This window comes from Lepisma saccharinum, chromosome 8, assembly GCF_977018435.1.
Source record: "Lepisma saccharinum chromosome 8, izLepSacc3.1, whole genome shotgun sequence".
Lineage (NCBI taxonomy): Eukaryota > Metazoa > Arthropoda > Insecta > Zygentoma > Lepismatidae > Lepisma > Lepisma saccharinum.
In genome coordinates this window covers 88,395,231-88,416,694 of record NC_139236.1, presented here as the reverse complement: position 1 = coordinate 88,416,694, position 21,464 = coordinate 88,395,231, and the positions used below count along the sequence as shown (strand labels likewise).

The following is a 21,464-nucleotide window of genomic DNA, read 5'->3' as shown; positions in this document are numbered from 1 at the left end:
TACAAAAAATGTAGTGATAACAGGAATATGTCTGAAAATGTTTAAGATTGTGGAAATTAAATGTAACAATAAATAAAATATGAGCTAAAAATAAAATATGAGCTAAAAAATAAAATATGCAAACGTATAGAGAGTAAAATAGAATTTTTCGTGCTTACATACCACGATTCGCAAAGATAATAAAAAAATAAGAGATTGATTTTAACATCGTATGAACATATTTATTTGCATATAAATCCGTTCCCTGTTGATCACGAAGGGAAACACTGAATGTTGTTTTTTAGAAAGGAAATGTCAGCGCTTTTCCATCTTTTACGTAATCATTTTTGTAACGTCATGAAATGGGTACGCCATTGTCATCACGTTTCAGCTATCCGAGCGCACGTGCGAGTTTCGCTTGTTTCTCCTGCAGGACTTTGTTGTGATGCGCAGCCGAACTTCGGCTGTTCGCCGCTCGCTTCCTTCTCCTACCACCAGGAGCCAGCACTGCGCCAGTAATCAAAACTCTGCAAGGAAAGCAGGTGTAGTTCGCTGCAGCTGGCAAAAATCGCTTGGAATTTGAAGGAGGATGATGCACCTTTGCTGTGTAACATATCGGGATTGAATCGTCAACGTTTTAAGTTTGTGTTCTTTCGTTTTTTTGCACCGAAACGTGTGAAATCAGTGCGGTTATGTGTAGGAAGTGTTCTGACGGCGCCGCGCGTGTATGGATTGTGGCGACTTGTGTGCAAGGCGAGTAATGTTGTAAGATGGCGTGAAAACGAAAATATAGGCGTTGAGATGCTCAGTTTAGCAGTGTTCCCTCTGTGTACACACGCCGGCCTTACCGTACGCAGATAAAACAACCCCAGACCAGCGAAAACAATGGGAGCGTTCGTGTGAACCGTCACAGAAAAACATGCAAGCTAAGAAACGTTATTTACTAGTGTTGTTGTCATGTGCTTTTCTCGCTTACTGCTATTTCGGCGGTTATCGGTTAAAAACCGAAAGCTCTAGTTCTCCACAATACGAAAACCTGCCGTCATATTTCGATGTTAACAATTTGCTGTATGAAACAGACATCGAGCTTTCCCCGCACGTACGCAGGTCTGCAAAACTATCGAGGTACAGTAGCCATCAACAGTGTCGTATGGAGACTTGTTTTGACTATAGTCGGTGTAGAGGTGATTTCAAAGTGTACATATACCCCCAGGAAGAATCCCACGTTCCCAGTCCTGCATATCAGAAAGTGTTAAATGTGATACAAGAGTCACGATACTACACGTCAGATCCTAGTCAGGCTTGTATATTTGTGTTGAGCATAGATACGCTGGACAGGGACAGTTTGTCCAATGATTATGTGCGCAACGTTCCAGCTAAAATACAAAAACTAAGGCTGTGGAACAATGGCCAAAACCATGTGATATTTAATCTATATTCAGGAACCTGGCCCGATTATGCAGAAGAGTTAGGGTTCGACACTGGGATGGCCATTTTAGCAAAGGCGAGCATATCAAAACAGCATATAAGGCCAGGTTTCGATGTATCTATCCCCCTGTTTCATAAAAATCACCCCGAGAGGGGTGGCGAGGCTGGTCAAGTGACTACTAATAATTTCCCAGTGACTAAAAAATATTTATTGGCTTTCAAAGGAAAGCGGTATGTGCATGGGATTGGTTCAGAGACCCGGAATTCACTCTACCACCTTCATAACGGGAAGGATATAGTGTTAGTTACCACGTGTAAACATGGGAAAAGTTGGAAAGACCTCAAGGATGAGAGATGTGATGAGGATAATGCTGAATATGACAGGTATGTTGCTTAACATTATGTTTGTCATTAGATTATTTATGTATTGGTTGAATTACATCTGGAGTTTGCAGCAAGTATAATGTAACCCCCCCACAATATTCTTGAAAATAATTGCACACTCCCAGGGATGCCTATCCTCCCCAAGGCCAATGGTGCATCCCCCCCAAATCATATCATTCACCCCCTTAAACCATGTCCTAATCCCCACAAAATATTTAATTATGATAGCGTGTATACCGAAGGTAACTTTTTCCTTAGCTTTACTGAACATTATAATTGATCTGCCCCTCCTCCCTAAACAGGGGTGCCATCACTCAAGACCACCCCTAAAATCATTCATCATAATCGAGAATATCGCGTTGATCCCACTTTAAACTGTAGGTTCAGTCCCGATTAGTCTTAGAGTGCATAAAGTGGACTCAAAACACCAAATCAATCAATTGAGAATATCGCTTGTCTTGTAGTGTAGCTTTAGTATAAAAACTTCATATTCATCTCATTAAAGCGCCAAGCACAAAAAGCAAGAAATTATTGCGAGCGGAACGAGCAAGAAAATTTTTACATTCATTTCTTTGCAGGCTTTGAAGAATATTAATTTAATGGGGTGTCAGTACTTTCTTAAGATCACGGGATATTTAGACTTTTCCTTTGGCACATTCGGGGTCGAAAAAGTGTGGATGCCTTATCGCTAAATACAGTCTCCAAAATGTAATGTTCAAACTCTCTCCACTAGAGAAATCTCTTGACAATCTGAGATTTAACACTTTATCAAGAGCTTTCTATCTCCCCCTTTAAATTTCATATTCAATCCTACCACCAAAATGTCCGTGCCAATTTTAGACTTACTGCTAATATTGAAGAGTGGATATTGCCTCCTCCAAAAAATTAATTCTCAGTCTGCACACCACAATTTCCACAACAGTCTAAGACAATAGTAATACACAAGAATCCCCCTTAGAGCCCATCTAATGGATTAAATATGGTGCATTTAAGGTGTAAAATTTTGACATATATTTTGGAGAAGATATAAATGTTGAATTTTATATTATTTGAAGGGAAAAAATCCCACCAAAAATCTCGATGGCGCAGCCTGCACCATAAACCCTGTGGGCACCCCTGCACACTCCAGACATTCATTATCATATTTCCAAAACCCTCCCTACAAAAGGCTCAAAATTGAAGGAGGTGTGCACATGCATATCATTACTAAATTTAGAGTAACAGTTTATTTGCTTACCTTCAAGTTTTCTCTTGACTGTTGTTCAGTATCTGAAAGGGTCATTTAAAATGTTGACCCCTTCTCTCCCTAGGTTGGTGCAAAGTTGGAGTCCCTCTCCCATTTTTTATGTGGTTGATTATTACGGTATCACTCCACCACCCACCCTTCCTATCTAATTGAAGTTTACAGGAATCAAAGATATTTTATGTCACTCACTTTTTTTATTTCCACACTTTCTTTTTTCTGTTTCGTGAGTTATTATTTTATTGGGGTTGGGAAGATATACATTTTTTCCTCGATATCCTACTGGTCTCATATAAAATTGCAAATGTTTCCTAAAATCCACCTTAGTTCATTAACCTTTTTAATTAATGTATGTAAACAGAGTACTACAATGGGTTTTTATCTTTGAAATAGAGCCATATACTTAAATATTTACTTTACAAAACCATGATATGGGTGGCATGTTCATCTGCATAAAAATAATAAGAAAGTGGCAACACTAATTTTCAGGCTCTTTATATCACATAACTAAAATCATTGTTAATTTTACTGAGAAACTGAAATGCATATAGTGGCCAATACTGATAGTGTACTGACTCATTTGCCCTATCCTAATTATTATGTTGATTTTTACTCCTTGACACCTGATAACGATCCCTTGACTTCATCAAAACACAATAAGTTTTCCTTGCCTGGAAACCTGTTGTTAAGTTGAAAACAATCACAAAAGCACCAATGTTTTATCTTCTGTTGTTTGTAAATAAAAACATTTCTAGCTTTGTCAAAAACATATTTCTGTTTTCTTGTCACAAATATAACAAATGGAGTATTCTATGGAAAGTGGTCCTACTCTATGTAAATAACAAAATGAATCAATCTTAATTGCTTTAAGATTTTTGTGAATTCATATAATTTGAATATTTCATCAACAAAAGTTACTAGCATCTGCAACCTATATTCTTCACCGACAAATGAACTCAAACTTTGCTACAGTTTTAAAGCGTTACGTGCATAACACATTTTTCTTAATGCTTTTCATGCATTCAGGATATGTCATCATCACTGGGGCTAGAATTTTTATGACCTAAAAATCACCAAGATATGCAAAATATGCACCTAAAAGTTTACAAAATATGCACTATAATTTGAAAAATATGCCCTTATAACTGGACTGTCTCAAACATCAATATCTAAATGCTGAGATATTTTTACATACGTACTATTTTTAGTTTACTTTATGGGCCCTGAGTTGCAATGCACAATGAATACTTTCTCTAAATTTTCAAATAAAAATGAAAAAGATTTTGCTACAGTAAAAAAAAAAACACTCCAGTAAATATGGGAGTGAGAATGAATCCACTTCGAAAATGACTGAATTTCTTGAAAATGCAAAAATATACTGAATATGACCGAAAATCCATCAAAATATGCTATATCACGCAAATATGCCCTGAAGAAGCACCTTAACTTAATTAGTTTCTTCATAATATGAATTTCTATAATTTGGGAACACATCACACTTAACAAAAAAGATATGCTAAGTTATTAAAATCCTAGCCCTTGTCATCACACTCAATTTTTTTTTTCATTTGTTAGCACACAACACAAAGTACTTCATGATTCTATAAAATCAGTTCATTATGACTATTTTAACCCAATTACATGTCTGGAACCTTACATTGTAATGTGTGAATGTCACACATGGAATGCCCCAAATGCTTATTAAAATTCTCATACTGGTAGTGGCAAGGTTCACAGGATTGGATATTGAGTACTAAACAGCATATATTCTGTTATTCACTGATAATTCTCCAAAAGTTAAAGTAGGACTTTTTCATTCGAAAGCACTTGGAAATTTTCCTTGGGATTGGCTACTCCAGTTTCAGTGCTTATGCAAAATGTCGGGTAGTTGAATATAATTTTAACAAGAAATAAAGCAGACATAGAGCAATTTCCTTCTTTGGAATTCATGGGCACCTAGGCCTAAATTTGACATCGGCTACCTACCCTCTTCTTATCCTATTTCCTCCAACCCAGTGGAGGCACATGGTGGTTCGGATCCCTCTTTAAACTGTAGGTCCAGTCCCGATTAGCTTTTCTGTGTATAAAGTGGACTTAAAACACCAACTCAATCAACCAAAAAAGATCTTTCCTCCAAAATCCTTGATTAATTCCTATGCTCTAGGGCTAACTGTACTTTTCTCTGAGGATACATTTTCAAAATATGCCTACATTTCAAATAACTGCAACAATGCTTTGGAGTTCTCAACACTTCTCCCATAGTATTCATGTACATTTTTATTCGAATATATCTGTGATGGAAAATATGTTTCTGGTAGCATGAAATTAATACATATTGAGACAAGAATACAATGAATGTGCACAATTAAATGAATGTTCCAGAATTTCTAATTAGGGCCAATTTGTCAGTACAGAAATACCTGTTCATTTTACACATATGTCTTTGTGTAAAAAAATATGAACGTGTAATTCTTGGCTGGTTTTGTTGGATGTTCTAGATCTCTCGCTTTGTAGCCATTCCTATGATTCATACTTTTCTTGATAATATCCCAGTAGTAAGACTTGTTCTGCTATAGTATCAGTTGCACAATGGATGCATTCTCTCAGCTGCACTTGCAGGGGATCAAATTTCTGGAAAGAATACATGCTATTTTTTTTTTCCACAAGACAAAATATCTCGGAGTATTTTCTGCAGGGCACCATGAAGTGTTCAAGAAACATCTGGTCAAAGTTAAAATAGCATGTTTTGATAATTGTAATGTTTCTACCTTCTCTCTGAGGACCAAGGTTTGCGAAACAGCTTTTTCATTGGTCAGCACATTGAGTGGTTTGCTGGCTTTCGATACTGAATTCGGTTACCTTTTTTTCAAGTAGCTTCTCAGTTGTTCTCATTGTGATTTCTCAACACCGAAAATTTGTATATTCCACCAGGAATCGAACCCAGGCTGTTTGCTTCAAATAACAATTGTAATTAGAATCTATTTTATCTATTCTCCATCAACAGAGACAAGTCTCCAATTGCAAAAGGTAGCAATCATATTTACACGTACATTTACTACATGTACACACCTAACAAACACCCTCCCTGATGACTTAATGGTAACGTCATCGCCTTGTAATCAAGGGGTCCCGGGTTCGATTCCCGGTGGAGGTACATAGTGGTTCGGATCCCACTTTAAACTGTAGGTCCAGTCCCGATTAGTGCACAAAGTGGACCTGAAACATCAAATCAATCCAAAATCCACTCTGAACTGTAGGTCCAGTCCTGATTAGCCTAGAAACAAAAATTTAAAAACTTAAACACACACACATGCACATATATACCTTGCTGTGAACATAACAAGTTCACTGGATTCCACTCTAAGTCGTATGTCCAATCCCAATTAACTTCGGTGCATGAAGTGGACTTAACAAATAGAAGAAGTACAAAATATTTACACATGAATCACAAGCACAGGTACCAAATATCGATAGAGCAGACTTCAAAATTTCAAATCCAATCCTCATAATACATCCATCATTTAATAATTAAACCCCTTCATAGATATGGATCATTCATTACTCTTTATTTCTCATGCACTGATATTAATCACAATTGCATGCTCATTATGAGCAAGAACTGGATATTATTTTCTATACCTACAAAATCTCTGGTGGCATTTTGAGTTAGTTTTTAATGGTACGTATTTCTGAATAGATTACATTTGTTTCAAATGCATTTTACTTAGGTAATTGTATTGAAATTTCAATTTTTGGAGGGTGGTGGTAAGGATTGTTAATGGGGAGGGAGGGTGGTAATGGGTAAATATAGCAGCAAAGATCACTTGATAAGACTTTATGTGAAAATTCTTACTTGTGATGTAGCTGACCCTGTTTCAGATATCTCCCAAGAGATATCATTAGTGTATATTCCTTGGTGGTTTGTATATTACTTGAAACTGTAGATCGAGTCCTCTCTGAACATATAATGAACTTAAACAGACAAGATTTATTAGTTCAATCAATTTATATTCAAATGGAAATGATGCTAACATTTTCTGAATGTGTCAAGCAGTATTCCATTTGCATGCTTACAGGCTGCATGCTGTAGTATGTGTGTTTTGATGTAAATTAATTTTTCTAATACAAGAGACATGTCCTAGAGAGAGAGTAGGGAGCATGATATATTTTGTTTGAGTTTTGCTTCAAGTGCACGGTATGCATAGGTAAGCAAATCGCGACTGGACCTACAGTCAAAAGTGGGATCCGAACTAATAACCTCCAGCCAGTATCCAACCCGCGACCCCAACAAGGCGATGACTTTACCACTACGCAATTAGAGAAGCCCTAGTTTATGCATAGGGCTCCTAATTATAATAAAAGTAAAGTTGCCTTTGTACTAATTCTTTGAGTATTTTCGTAATCTTCTTTCTGGCTAATTGATACGACAACGATGAATGCTGGTTGGATGCAACTGATGGAGAGACACTTGGAAAATTCCACCTTGGCCTGGTGAACATTTTATGTCGAGCCACTCCTGCTTATTACTTAATAAATTTTGCAGATGGTGTGATCGACAACACGATCCTGCAGCATTTATTGCCCCCTCGAGGCTGAATGAGCTCCAGAGCCGCTTTCCCCAGGAGACCAGCGGAAAACTCCCTGAGAACCAGGGTCACGTTTAAAGCACCTAGCTATTTTTTTTACGGGCGTTTAAAATATTTTCAAAATTGAATACTACATGAATTAAACCGTTTTGTTCCTCACTTAACACACTGCAAAATGTGCACATTGTTGATAATATGAGTCACATTCACAATAAAATATATTAAAGAAACAAACAAAAAAGTCAGAGTAGCTACCACGTACAGTGGGATCCATCCTATTATCGTGCAAATTGTCCACGACTATTTTCATTAATTTTTCTTTTACATCCTATGTGTTTTTAAGCCATGGATTTTTATGTATGCTGATGCAGAAGTTGTCAACAGCTTGTTTTGAGTTTTCTTTTAATTCTTGAAGCTCTTAGTGGATCAAATAAAGTGCCCGAACATGGTGATGGACGATTTGCACGGTAATACTCATGGATCCCACTGTGCACTCAGTGTTTACTTTATAATAGGAACACAGCCCATCCTTGGACGATTAACAGATTCTTTATTAATCATTGTTCTTAGAAAATAAATCTTCTTGGCTTAATGTTTTAAACGTTTTATTTGATGTTCAAAACAAAAGAAAAAGAAAATTAAAAAATTGCCAACCCTGCTGAGAGCACTCACCGTGGGAATCGAACCTTGGTCTGCGGCGTGACCCCCTCCCCTCGGCCCCCGGGGATAAACCGCACTTCTGCATTGGATTTCACTCGCAGGCCTGCAGGCCTGCAGGAAAGTAGGCCGGCAGGTAAACATTTGCAGAGTGGCGGATCTTTATCTTTGTTTTCCTCCCAAGTCGAAACCTGCACACGGGCCCCTTTCCCTCTTTTATCAACGTGGCCATCTAACTTGTCTGGAGTCTTGTGTTTACTTGTTTAGGTTCGTTCCTGTCTCTGCTTCCCTGGGAAGAGACGTTCTTTGCTGCAGACTGTTTGCGGTGTGATCATGCTTTTGGGCTAGGGTTGCCAGTCGTGAGTTTTTATTCTCCGTATGGACTATTATGTATACTATTTGAAAACCAAAAGTAATTTATTGTTCGGCATATTCGGACATTGTAAGCGGCGTTTCCTGATTATCTGTTCTTTTTGTGTCCCTTCATCAGTTTCATCATTCATATCGTCACTAGGGAACGGAACTTTATGTGCTAAAACACTCAGAAATATTTATATTTTTATGTGTCATAAATGTTGAAAATATGTGATAAAAACAGGAAAATATGACAAATAAAAAACATTTGGTAACAAAATCAAAATATTACATGCATTTTTTAACACCTGAAATCAGTTTCTAAATGCTTACCTCTTGGTGAGCTATTTTTTTTAGAAACGTTGCAGTGGATCAAAATAGTTTTTTTTTTTTAAATTCTCCATTGTAAATCTGTGACGATTATCTCTAAAAAGCATCTTATATTGTGAGAAAGATCGCTCCACGTCACAAGAATCAATTCTTGCATATTTGAAGCACGAAATGTCACTAACGCTGAAAGCTTCCTCTTCCTCTACGTCACCTTCCAAAACACGTGCAATTTGGTTCCCAAAATTTTTTGTACATTTAGACATTAGCACTTGTGCGTTAGATCCAGTGGTGGGGGTAATATTTTCCTCCAATAGGATCGTAAGCGATGCGCCAGAAGCCTTCCAGTGAGCGTGTTCAAAGACAAAACAAACCTAGCACTCTCGATATGAAAGAGGTGCGGAGAATAAACATTTTTCCTTCGAGGATTTCGAGGTAGCTGAAGTCGATGTGCGATTTTATGTATTTAAAATGAAAATTCGCAAAAGATGTATTCACATACTTAAAACTGGAAAATATGTGTTTTTATGTAAAATAAAATTTACTTGTATTGACATGCAAGGCTATGATCAGAATTTTGGCAAGAACGAGAGTCTCTATCGTATCACAGAAAAAACAACAACATTTATTTACCTAAAGTTTCGTTCCCTAGTCATCACTAAGGCTAGAATTTTTATGTCGTAAAAATCATCAAAATATGCAAAATAAAATATGCTCTTATGACCTAAAATTTTACAAAATATGCAACTATAATATGAAAAATACGCCCTTATAACTGGACTGTTTCAAACATCAATATCTAGATGCTGAGATATTTTCACATATGTACTATTTTTAGTTTACTTTATGGGCCCTGAGTTGCAATGATAAATGAATACTTTCTCTAAATTTTCAAATGAAAATGATTATGCTACAGTCCAAAAAGAAAAACAACTCTCTAGTAAACATGGGAGTAAGAATGAATCCACTTCGAAAATGACTGTATATTTCTTGAAAATTCAAAAATGTGCTGAGTATGACCGAAAATCCATCAAAATATGCTCTATCACGAAGAAATGGCCAAATGTACCCCTAAGAACACCTTAACTTAATTAGTTTCTTCATAATATGAATTTCTATATGTTTGGGGAACACATCACCCTTAACAGAAAAGAATGCTAAGTCATGAAAATCCTAACAATTTCTCGTTCCGCACATTCCATACGTTACGTATACTATGTATTGCGAGACGAAAACGAGAACGAAGCAGACATTTACGAGACCGAGACTACCAAGTCTCGATACCATCCTTTACACAGAGATAAAAAGGTTTGTTTGAAATAACCAGAAATATTAGTATCTGGGAAACGTAAATAGGCTATTCGAGTTCACAAGATCAAATGTTTCTTAGAAATCGTGGACATTTGTTTATGGGCTACCAAAAATTTAGTAAAGCCTACCAAATTATTATTTTTATGTCCATATGGCATGTTTCTTCGTTTCGCATGATCGGTTGCTTTGATCTCTTGCGTCAACTGAACCATGTAAAGGTGCATATGAAGGTCTTCTTTCAGTATTCGTTGCACTGAGGATAAGGATATACCCAACTGTTGTGAACGACGGTGAAGTGACTTCGCGGGACTAACATTCACACTATCTTGTACTACTGCAATGTTTTCATCTGTGCGACGACTACGTTTTCGCCCAGGTGAATTTATGGTTGCAACTGACCAGGATATCTCGAATTTCTTCACCAACCTCCTAACAGTGGTGGCATAGTTACGTCCGAATATCGCGCGAAGATTACGAACTCTCTGTGCATAAGACTGCAGTCTCTGTAATGTGTTTTCAAGATAACCACGCGTTGCTCGATAGTGAACCGCTCCATGGCAACTAAACTGAACAAATGACAAGAAATTGGTCAAGTAATAATCGGAGTGATCAGAGATTACGTAAGTGATAATAACAGTGTAGCCAACCTTCAAACAAAAAAATGACAAGCGATTTAAAAACTGCGCACTTTATGAAACACCCTTTAGTTCAATTACTTTGTTCTGGCACCACTTTTTTTTCTTTTCTTGCAATGTCTGAATCAAAATTAATTTCACTATTGGGTGTGAGACAGACAAGTATCTAGAAATACATTTCGGGTAAGTCCAAACCAAGCGTCTATAATAATAGTAATAATAATGCATTGTAATGAAGGAGTCGTGGGTTCGATACCCGGTGGAGCCACATAGTGGTTTGGATCCCACTTTAAACTGTAGGTCCAGTCCCGATTATGCACTATATCTACATAAAGCGGACGTAAAACAACAACTCAGTAAATAATAATGATAATGTTTAAATTAAAATTTATTTAATTATATAACAATAATTAAAAAATATGATTAATAATAGTATTAATTGAAATATTCAATTTAGTTAATATTATATCTTCATTACATGAATAGGTAAAAAGACGGTATAAGGATTGTGACACAACAGCACGTATTCATTATGTAGCTTACGTAAAGCTATGGTCGGCAAAGAAAGAAGCCCTGGAAAGGAAATTAAATGTGAAATAGATAAAAAATTGAATATTTATTGAATATCTCAAAAAAGGATGTTAGATCCAGTTGACGAAAGGAAAAGTTCCTGGTAATGTTTTATACATAATATTATAAGTAGTAATGGCTTGCATAAATCTTACTGCAACCATCTAATAGGATAAGATGTCGGTTAGTTCCTTGAACTCTCCAACCTATTTATTGCCTATTTTTGTGGGAGCAGGAAAAGGTTTATTATCCATTTTGCCTTGACTCATGTCACTCAATAGGTCACTAGGTGCCGCGAGTTGATAAGCTTCGTGGAGATGAGGCCTTGCTCGAAAAGGTTTATTATCCAAATCTTTGGTACTGCCATTGAAAGCCGTATGATCCCAATATAAGCCTTGCCTTCCAATTAGGCGGAGGTAAATAAACCTAGATTATATAGCTATATATATTTTCTTTATTTAATTTTAGTTATTTTATTATTTCATTATTTAATTTTACTACTTAGTACTTGTTTCGGGGGGGGGGGGTCCGGACCCCCCACCCTAAATACGTCCTTGGTGTGAGAGTTTTTAATTTTAATGCATGATGCTTCCTTTGATTGCTCTTCTTTTCGACCAAAGCACATTTTTTGTTATTTCAAATTTTCAGATTCCTCCCGGACGCCGGACATTCGGCTAAAATGTAGGACATGTCCGAGAAAGAACGGACGTCTGGTAACCCTATTCCTACCTTGTAGTATTGAGGGTAAAAATTCTTTCCCGCTGTCGGATATCCGGCTGGAGTGCCGAGGCGAATTCTCGTGGCCAATCTTCCACGGTCCACCATCACCAAACATGGGGTATCGATTATTGGATCGGGGTGCGATTTGGGACTTTTATAGAGGGATAACCTCGACCGCAGACATCATCATAAGCTTGACATAACCCCGGACCCAAAATGATTAATTTAAGAGACTTTTTGCACCTGTGGTGTAAGCGATGTCCCTTTTCAAGGACATCCAAATGTCAAACTCATTTCCACGTTGTTCACTCTAGACTGCTTTTAACGAGGCTCTGGCGTCTCGACCCATGGCCGGTATAATACTGTATGGGACTTTGTTGTGTGTTTGTGATTGTCCCTTAAACTGTTTCGCCGTGTAATCAAGGGGTCCCGGGGTTCGATACCCGGTGGAGGCACATAGTGGTTCGGATACCATTTTAAACTGTATGTCCAGTCTCGATTAGCCTTACTGTGCATAAAGTAGACTTAAAACACCAAATCAGTCAATCAAACCTTCATCTGTTTCATGTTATCATCACTCATCCTCATCTTCGCGATTAGCCAAAAGTGGCAGAAAAGCGAAGTAAATGAAACTAAATCAATCAAGAAGCTGTTTACACCCCCCTTTTAGACTTTAAGTTAAGGGTTTTAGATGAGAGGATGTTTTCCTGGTATACTTTGAAGAGTGCAAAAATAGCCACACGTGTCGACGCACCCCAAAATTTTAACTAACTCATTCAACTCCATTATGTTAAAATTTTGTATAAAGTTCGTAACTTTACCGGTGGTTTATTTTATGCATGGATGCGCTCCCGCGTAAGCAAGTGGTTAGCGCTCTAGCCTTTGGTGCGTAAATCTAACTCTAAACTCTGTAGGCACCCCGATGCCGCAGTGGTATCGTCGTTGCCTTGTAATGAAGGGGTCCGCAGTTCGATACCCGGTGGAGGCACATAGTGGTTCGGATTCCACTTTAAACTGTAGGTCCAGTCCCGATTAGCCTTACTGTGCATAAAGTGGACTTAAAGCACCAGCTCTAAACTCTCTAGCCGTCTTAAACCCGAAGGTTTATGGCTACATCAACACAAGCCTTCCATATGTCCCTATACTGGGCAAGATCAATCCAATCTTTTGCATCCTTTCCGATTTCCTTTAGGTCCACCTCAACGTTATCCCTCCATCTTTGTCTTGGCCTTCCTGCAGGTCTCTTAGCGTCAGGTTTCCCAACAAGAATCCTGTAACCTCTTCTTTCCTCTCCCATTCGTGTCACATGGCCTTATTGATTTAATAATTTAATAATATCTGGACATGAATGCATGGTGCGTAAATGGGGTTCGCAAATGGCAAAAAGAACCATGTTCTTGCGATACGTGAGTAACAAGGCATCCATAAGACTACCTCACTTCTACGTAATACACCCAGGTAACTGCAGGCCAGCGAGGTTTTAGAGTTGTGTTTTGTCCATATGTGTGCTGAGTGCCTCTTTACGGACGCAGCTTTTAATATTTGTAAGATTTTAGTCGTGAGACGTGCGTTGATTTGTTATAGTAAGGGCCTGGCACCGTATAATGTGACTGGTTCAAATAGTCTTAAGTGCTGTGCTGACGCACCACGTTTTTAGTTTAACAGTCAATCAGGTTTGTTTGATTGATTGATTGATTTAGTTGATTTTACTTCGCGTTTTGTGCCTCTTGGCTAATTTGCGAAGATGGGGATGAGTGATGAAATGATGAAATTGATGAATAGACAGACATTCACAAACAACCAAGCCCGACCGGGATTCGAACCCGGGACCCTTGGCGTCGCAGCGCGATGTGCTAACCACTCGGCCACAGGGTCGGGCACAATCAGGTTTGAAACTGCTTTGAAAGAAATGGATGTCTGGTCACTGTAGTACTGAAGCTAAAGAAAAAGATGTGAATTAACTGCTATTGCACTTATTTATTTGCATCTGCTTGCAACTTGAAGTATGCAGTTCATTCCTATCTCTGTCGTTATTTACAACCAGGCGCCAGGGAGCTGCCTTCTCCCCTCCCTCATCTCCCTCCCTCCCTTTGCACTTGAGTCTAAAGATAAGAATTTTCCGTTGTAGGATTACTCGCATGCACTACGCGACGAGGAAGGAAGGAATGGGGCAGTTCAGGTAAAGCAAATTGCAGGTGGCAGCACAATAGTTGTATCCGTGCGCTTGCGACATTTAATTACATGCTGCTGTTATAATAAATTCCGCGTTTAACTTTAATTTAACCCGAGAAATTATGTCTAAACACGATATATGCGAATAAGTAATACTTTAAAATAAGAATCTTAAAAGAAAAGTCTGCAACAAGAGGAGAAATATCCAAACTCCAAAAACGTTATTATTGCCCATATACACCACTTGCATGCTTTATTGTTGCTAGTGCGTTAAAGAGAAATGGATAATAATTCAGCACGGCTGTACTTTAATTTTTTCAGAGGATATCACATCTCGACAGGGTTGTCCTCTGGTTTGTACAGGAACATATCAAGAAGAATAGGCGTTTAAAAATATTTTCTTCCGTTTCACGTCTCGTAATCTATAAGCTGTTCTGATTTATCGGAATTATAATTGTGCAAGTACTGTAGACAAAGGGAAAGGGGATAAAAATACAAGGGAAATATTTATTTGTGGCATTCCACGAAAAGTTGTCATACTCCATGTAAATAGTAAAATGAATCAATATGAAAATTATTATTGTTTTTAACTGCATTAAAGTTTAGATGTTTGTGAAAGCATATAATTTGCACATTTCATCAATAAACGTTACTGGCATCTGCAGCCTCTATGCTTCACAGACAAATGAAGTCAAAATTTGCTACATTTCTAAAGCGTCGCACACGTACCATACTTTTGTTAGTGCTTTTCATGCATTCATCATATGCCAACATACTCAACTTTTTCTTATGTTAGCAGACATCAGAAATTACTTTAAAATTCAATTAAATCAGTTCATTTTGAATATTTTAATCCAATCGTTTTGTATGTAAAATGTAACACACGTAACGCTGGAATGCCCCATTTAATACAAAGGAAAATTGTATCGGGCTCGATACCCGGTGGATGTACATACTGTTTAGGATCCCACTTTAAACTGAAAGTCCAGTCCCGATAAGTATATCTGTGTGTAAAGTGGACTTAAAATTCATTAACGATCTATTCCATCCCTGGAATTTTGCAAAACAATACGCTAATATGTAGAATATGGAAGCCTGCTTGGTTCCTAACTACAGTGCTATATGGATGCATATATCAGGTATGGAAAATTACGGGGCACCCGGTAGCCATGACACCTGAAAGTCTTTCACTGGGCGTCTGAATTTTTAAATTCAGTTATATATATTTTTTAATATTTCAAGTTCGCCTACGGAAATTTCCATTGCCTTTTTTTTAAAAAAATAACTAGTACAGTATATATATATATATATATATATATATATATATATATATATATATATATATATATATATATAGGCTATTTTTTAATGTTTGTGTGTTTTCTGTATCATGTGTATCATTAGATCAGAATAACGTATTATAATTCATTGCAAAGTCATTCATGTTATTACCAGCCACTCCGGGTGCAAGAATTAATTAATTTTAATCTAACCTTGTATTAATTAATAAATTTAATGTTTTAATATCACATTTCATAGCTTATCTTAGTTGGATGCATGGCTTTTTAACCCGTATTTGAAAGAAGAAAATACTGGGTCCTGAGTATAAGGGGCTGGCGCCTGAACTATTTTTAATTTTGTCTACCCCCTGGTATATACAGGATATATATACACAGTATAAAACAGTAAACGTGTAGATTAGTATAGATTCTCGGTGAGGTGTGGTACTCGAATGAAATTCGCCCTTCTCAACTGTAACTTCTGGATCCGCCACTGGATGAAAATAAATTGTTTTCGCCTCCGAAGAGTTTACAACGAGTAGTTCTGTTCCGTTCTGATTTATATTTCGTAAGTGTCGCCGTTATCTTCTTCCGCAAGCAGCCAATAAACGATTCGGCGATATCTCTCTCTGCTAAATGCATACAAAGACCTACATTTTAAGCAAAGCCCCTTCCCGTACAGAGGTCAGTGAGAAGCCAAAAAGGCCATCGACATCATGTTAATCTCTCTCGGCTCACACATACCGAAGAATGCAATTAAAACGCGATGATCCCTTCTTGACCTCTCGAGAGAGATTTTTTGGGGTTTCTCTATTCTCTATCGGAAAGCGATGGGGAGGAAGGGAGAGCCAATGGCCTTTGAACTGCGGTGACGTCATCCGCTTGTGTTGTCGCCAAAGTAGGATGAGGTGAGATTTTAACATTATTCCTATTGTCCTCTGTTTCCGTGCTTCTTTGGGTTTTCCTTTGTCCTTTTGTGAAACTGATTAGGTCTTATGATGTGGGCGAACTACCCAGAGAGAGTGTTTATCATGGAAATGCTTCCTTGACCCTGTGTCCGGTAAATATTGATTGGATTCTTTTAGCAGTGGAGATAAAGTTCACGTTGTCGGTCAGACTTTTTTTTAGTTTAACCTCCCTGCTAATTATATACAAAGACCTACATTTTATGTAAAAAGCCCTCCCATCTCTTAACTAATCTCTGTCCACTATAAGAACGAAAGGAATGTAAACAAGTAGAGTCGAATTACTTTCGGAACATCTCCAGCGGACTGCGCGAGTCTGTCTAGCGAGCCTACTGGGCGTGTAGAACCTGAGTAAGAGGCTTAGCGATAGGTTCTGGGTTGAGATGACGCTTGGTTAATTGGCTGCTTCGAGAGTTGCGACTCGTTCCTAAGCTTCAAATGCATAACTGCCAAAGATGTTACGGAAATAATCTCCCTCTACACATAGATTCTGAGAGATCATATTCGTGGTTCGAATGGCAGCTGTGATATATGACAATGAATGTGAGAAAGCCTACCACTGAACACAGCTGCTGTATTGAAGTTCTTTTACTTTATGAAGTCACGTTTTGTTTACATTAGCTTCGTTCTTACACTAGATGGAAAATAGGCGACATTATCGCATTATTATGCTTCATCTTGCACAGTGGGGCATTATGAAAATTTGACCTGCTTTATCGCAACAATTCCTACTTATTGAATACACGAGGGACAGTCAAATGAAATCCTTAATTTTGCTTTTTTTTTGTGAATTGTATGCAACTCTCCTAGTTTTATCTTATCTACCGCATTCAAGCCTGCCACCCCACCCCCTCACGTGAATAATTGGAGGGGGGGAATTCACTTTGGCGGACATTGTTGCGCTACAGTTGTGCGAGCGTGGAAGGTGTTCAGTTTCGCGAAATAATATCGGCGAAAATTGCAAAACGAATGCCATTGTTCCCATGCACGCTTCATTGTTCTGTCTTGTCAGCACCCTCCCCTTCCCACTCCTTCCCCCCCTCTTTCATTGAATTTTGTTTCGTCCGCACGCGAACCTTGCATCGGCACGTCTTTTGTTTCACCCTATCTATCCCCTAATTGGCCGTGATAAATGGAGAAACTTTTCGTCGTGGCGAGGATGTTGGGGGGAGGGGGGCGTGTGATTATTTCTGGTTTTTGACTCTCTCCTTTTATCCCCGTTGTTCATTCATCATATTGTCTTGACGGACGGAAGTTGTACCGCATTGAGCTCTGCAGGTAGCAGCTCGTCGGCGCAGCTTTTAACGTCAAGGGAACTCACATTAGCTACGTGCTTCGTGAAACGGCATTGCATGCGATTCGGTCTTGAAACGCACTGAGATGGCTGTATTACACGTATCATTTTGCAGCTCAGAAAGCTCATTGCTCAGGGAAACCCGCGTGCGAGACGCCCTTGTAGAAATTGAGATCGAAACTCTATCAAGCGAGATAAACACAGAACGTACGAGTCTCTGTCTCGTTCGAGACTTTGGTTTGAGTTGCTGTTTTAAGTCCACTTTATGCACAGTAAGGCTAATCGGGACTGGACCTACAGTTTAAAGTGGAATCCGAACCACTTGTGCCTCCACCGGGTATCGAACCCGGGACCCCTCGATTACAAGGCAATGACGCTACCACTGCGCCATGGGGGAGGCCCCCGAAACTTTGGTGCAAATGAGTGAGAACTCTGCAAACTGAAACAAGAATTTCAGTTTACAAAGTTCCCGAGGTCTTTCACAGCTTTGGAAGGTGGTTCCTCACATGCAGGGTTGTTAAGGTCCAGGAATTCCGGTCCAGGAGAGAAAATCAGCAAGGGTAAATGGGTTCTGGACCGTAAAGAAGCTTTTTATCTGTAACGTATTTCAATTCGGTCCATGAACCTTTTTTTCGGATCAATTTAAATACGGTCCAAGTTCTATATTGAAATGAAAGAATACGCAAGTTGGACCGGGTTTAAATTGTGCGAGAAAAAAAGGTTCCGGTCCTTGATGGGCTCCTGGACATTAAACATCTTCCGTGCTCACCTGGTGTTCAAAGTCAACGACTTCCCCCGGCGAGAATGAATACCCGAGTAGTCATAGTTGAGGTAAAGAGGTGATATAAAGTGTACCAGCCCGAGTGTATCAGGAGACAATCGTCAAGGATCTCAGGAACAGCCTATTAAGTGGAGCTTTCAGCAGGATTCTGCACCAGCTCATATGGTTCGAACAACCCAGCACTGGCTTGAGACGAATGCGCCCAACTTCATTTTCTCAGATTGGCCATCTGGCAGTCCAGATCTCAACCTTGCAGATATAAAATTGCTATATAAGATTATAAATGGAAACCTAAGATGCAGCATCCCACTCCACGAACTTTCCCTCAGAGTGCCTAGACACAAAACACGGAGCAAGGAAACTTTCCACACTGCAACTCCAAGACTCTCACTCATTCAACGTTCACTATTTCATAGGCTACCAAATCAGTTCAATGTCATATCAAACCAAACCGATATATTCAGTTCATATCCATCTTTTATCACCAACATAGAAAAAATTGTATATAAGTAATGCTTTTGTGAAACACGTCTGTTTACCTTGGAACTGTCTCGACTTGTTTTTGTTTATATTTATATTTTGTTTATTTTATTTTATCTTGTTTCGTGTGTTCATTTTAACACTAGTGTACTGTTTTACTGTTGTTTCTTTCCGGTTTAAAATGGCTTCTGCTGTACTGGAAATTTCAATAAATAAATAATATTTACTTCAAGACATGGCTTGAAGGAAGAGAGACAGACAGTATTGCCAGTCCGAAGTGCTCTCTTGTGAAGTCAGTGGCAGACTTCCCTCTCGATTGATGAGTGGCCGCAGGAACCGAGGGCATGTGTGCAAGCAAAATTCGAACAATAATTAATGCTTTGTGCACGCAGTACATCTGAGTAAACATATTCATTACACTATCTTGAATATGGCAAGACTGGGCATTTTTAAGGATAATTTAGTGTCTAAACACTCAAACTAAAGCATCGACGCTTCCATTCTGTCCCGTTCCCACTCTTTGGGTCAGATTTTTTATATTCACTTATCTTGGCGGAACCATAAAGGACGCTTTTGCATCTGGCGACCCGGGATTTGTGGCGACGCTGCTGCAAGATAAGCATTTCTATTGATTCCCAGCCCCCTCCGTCTCTAGATATAAATTCTAGGCGTGCCACTGGGAGGGAGATATAGTAAGGTGAGGGATCGAATTTTATCTCCTTGTTAGTCATAAAACAAACTGAAGAGAAGAGCCGGGAGCCATTGGGATTGAAAATTTCATTGATGGATGCTTTTTTCCTTGGCGATAATGGCGATCGTATGGAAGCTATTCACATCTGCACCAGTGGCGTATCTGCGCTGCATCCTTTGCGGATTTTCCTTGTGGATTTGTGGAGGCCGTTAGTTGACAGGATTGTGCCTGGTTTGCTTTCGTTCATTGTCATTTTTAGATTTTCCTGATGGGGGTGAAGTTGATACCAAAGGAGAATATAATGTGCATACTGTAAACACATTATATTTCTGTTGCTTTAAAACTCAATGATTTTCATTGGTAAAAATAGAAATATTTTGTGTGCTAAAAATAAAAATAGTTTGTTAATAATAATATATATGATAATAATAATAATAACAATAATAATAATAATAATAACCAGTGACTACAGCCCTGGAAGGGCCTTGGCCTATCTCACGACTGCCAGTCTCCCTCCCACAACAATGGGGATGATATGGGGTCAGCACGTCAAACCCTCAGCCGTTATAGGAGATTTCCCAGACCGGGTTACGCTACTCACTCCTAGCTCCCCAATTTCCTCACGATGGTGGCTTGCCACCGGCCCTATACACAAGCCGAGAACCCAGAGACTGCACCCCAAAATACTAATCATGTTAAACTGTAAATAATGTTATTATCTATCAGTAAACCCTCAATAAAGATGACAGCTGATAATATTTTGCAGAGTATCTTTTGAAAGCCGGCATAATTCAGCTACAAAGACTAAAAAACGTATTTTAATTTACAATAAAATATTTTATGGTTAATGGAAGAAAATATACTGAAATTGTTTCATAGTTTCATTAACACACTCAACAAAATTTTCCAAAGTAGGTTCATATGTGCAGTATCAGAAAGAAGTCCATGTCCATGGATACATTAAACATAACGTCTCATGCGTGTGTGTGTGTGTGTAAAATTAAACCTAATTTCTGGCCTGTTGATTACATACAGTAAGATAAAACAGTAAAGATAAATCCCTAGGTTTACACACTCGACTAACGACACACATCAACGTAACGTACATAATATCGACTAATAAATATTAGCCTGTCTTTAGTCTTCTAATTAGCATCCTAAGATACAATCGGTGCCTATCTCTGCAACGATCCCGGCACCATCTGTGATTAGCTGGCGGAACTTGCAAGACAATTGCCTGCAGGTGTTCACCATTGGTCAGTGTTAGTCACCTGTGTTCCTGGGAGACTTTTTTTCGGGACGCTATTGATTTATCATTTGCGACCAGCTCGGAGTGGACCTAACAATGAGTCCCCTCTGCCCCGCGAATACTAATGACCCGCAACAATGGAGTCTATAAAAGAGACATCCAAGGTGGATATCGATTTTTGCTCCTTCCGGCGATTGTTTTCGGAGAAAGAAAAAGAAGGCGTGTTTACTGGACGTCCCTTCCGGGCAGGTTCCCAGAATTCCTTGCGGTTCCATCGTCTGATGAGAGGAAGTATGTTGTGTTTTCTACGGAGGAGAATCGATTTCGGGACTTCGAGGATAAGTGGCTTGTCTGCTCG

At 38.6% G+C, this 21,464-nt stretch overlaps 1 protein-coding gene across 1 annotated transcript in view; it reads left to right on the top strand.

Annotated features, from left to right (window-relative positions):
- The first annotated feature begins 507 nt into the window (after window positions 1–507).
- The window catches only part of ttv (exostosin glycosyltransferase 1 ttv), a 592,853-nt gene continuing 571,896 nt past the window's right edge, over window positions 508–21,464 (top strand). Inside the window, exon 1 of the mRNA XM_083127269.1 lies at window positions 508–1,791. Coding sequence (XP_082983395.1) covers window positions 899–1,791 — 893 coding nt within the window. The 5' untranslated portion in view covers window positions 508–898. The remainder of the gene's footprint in view (window positions 1,792–21,464) is intronic.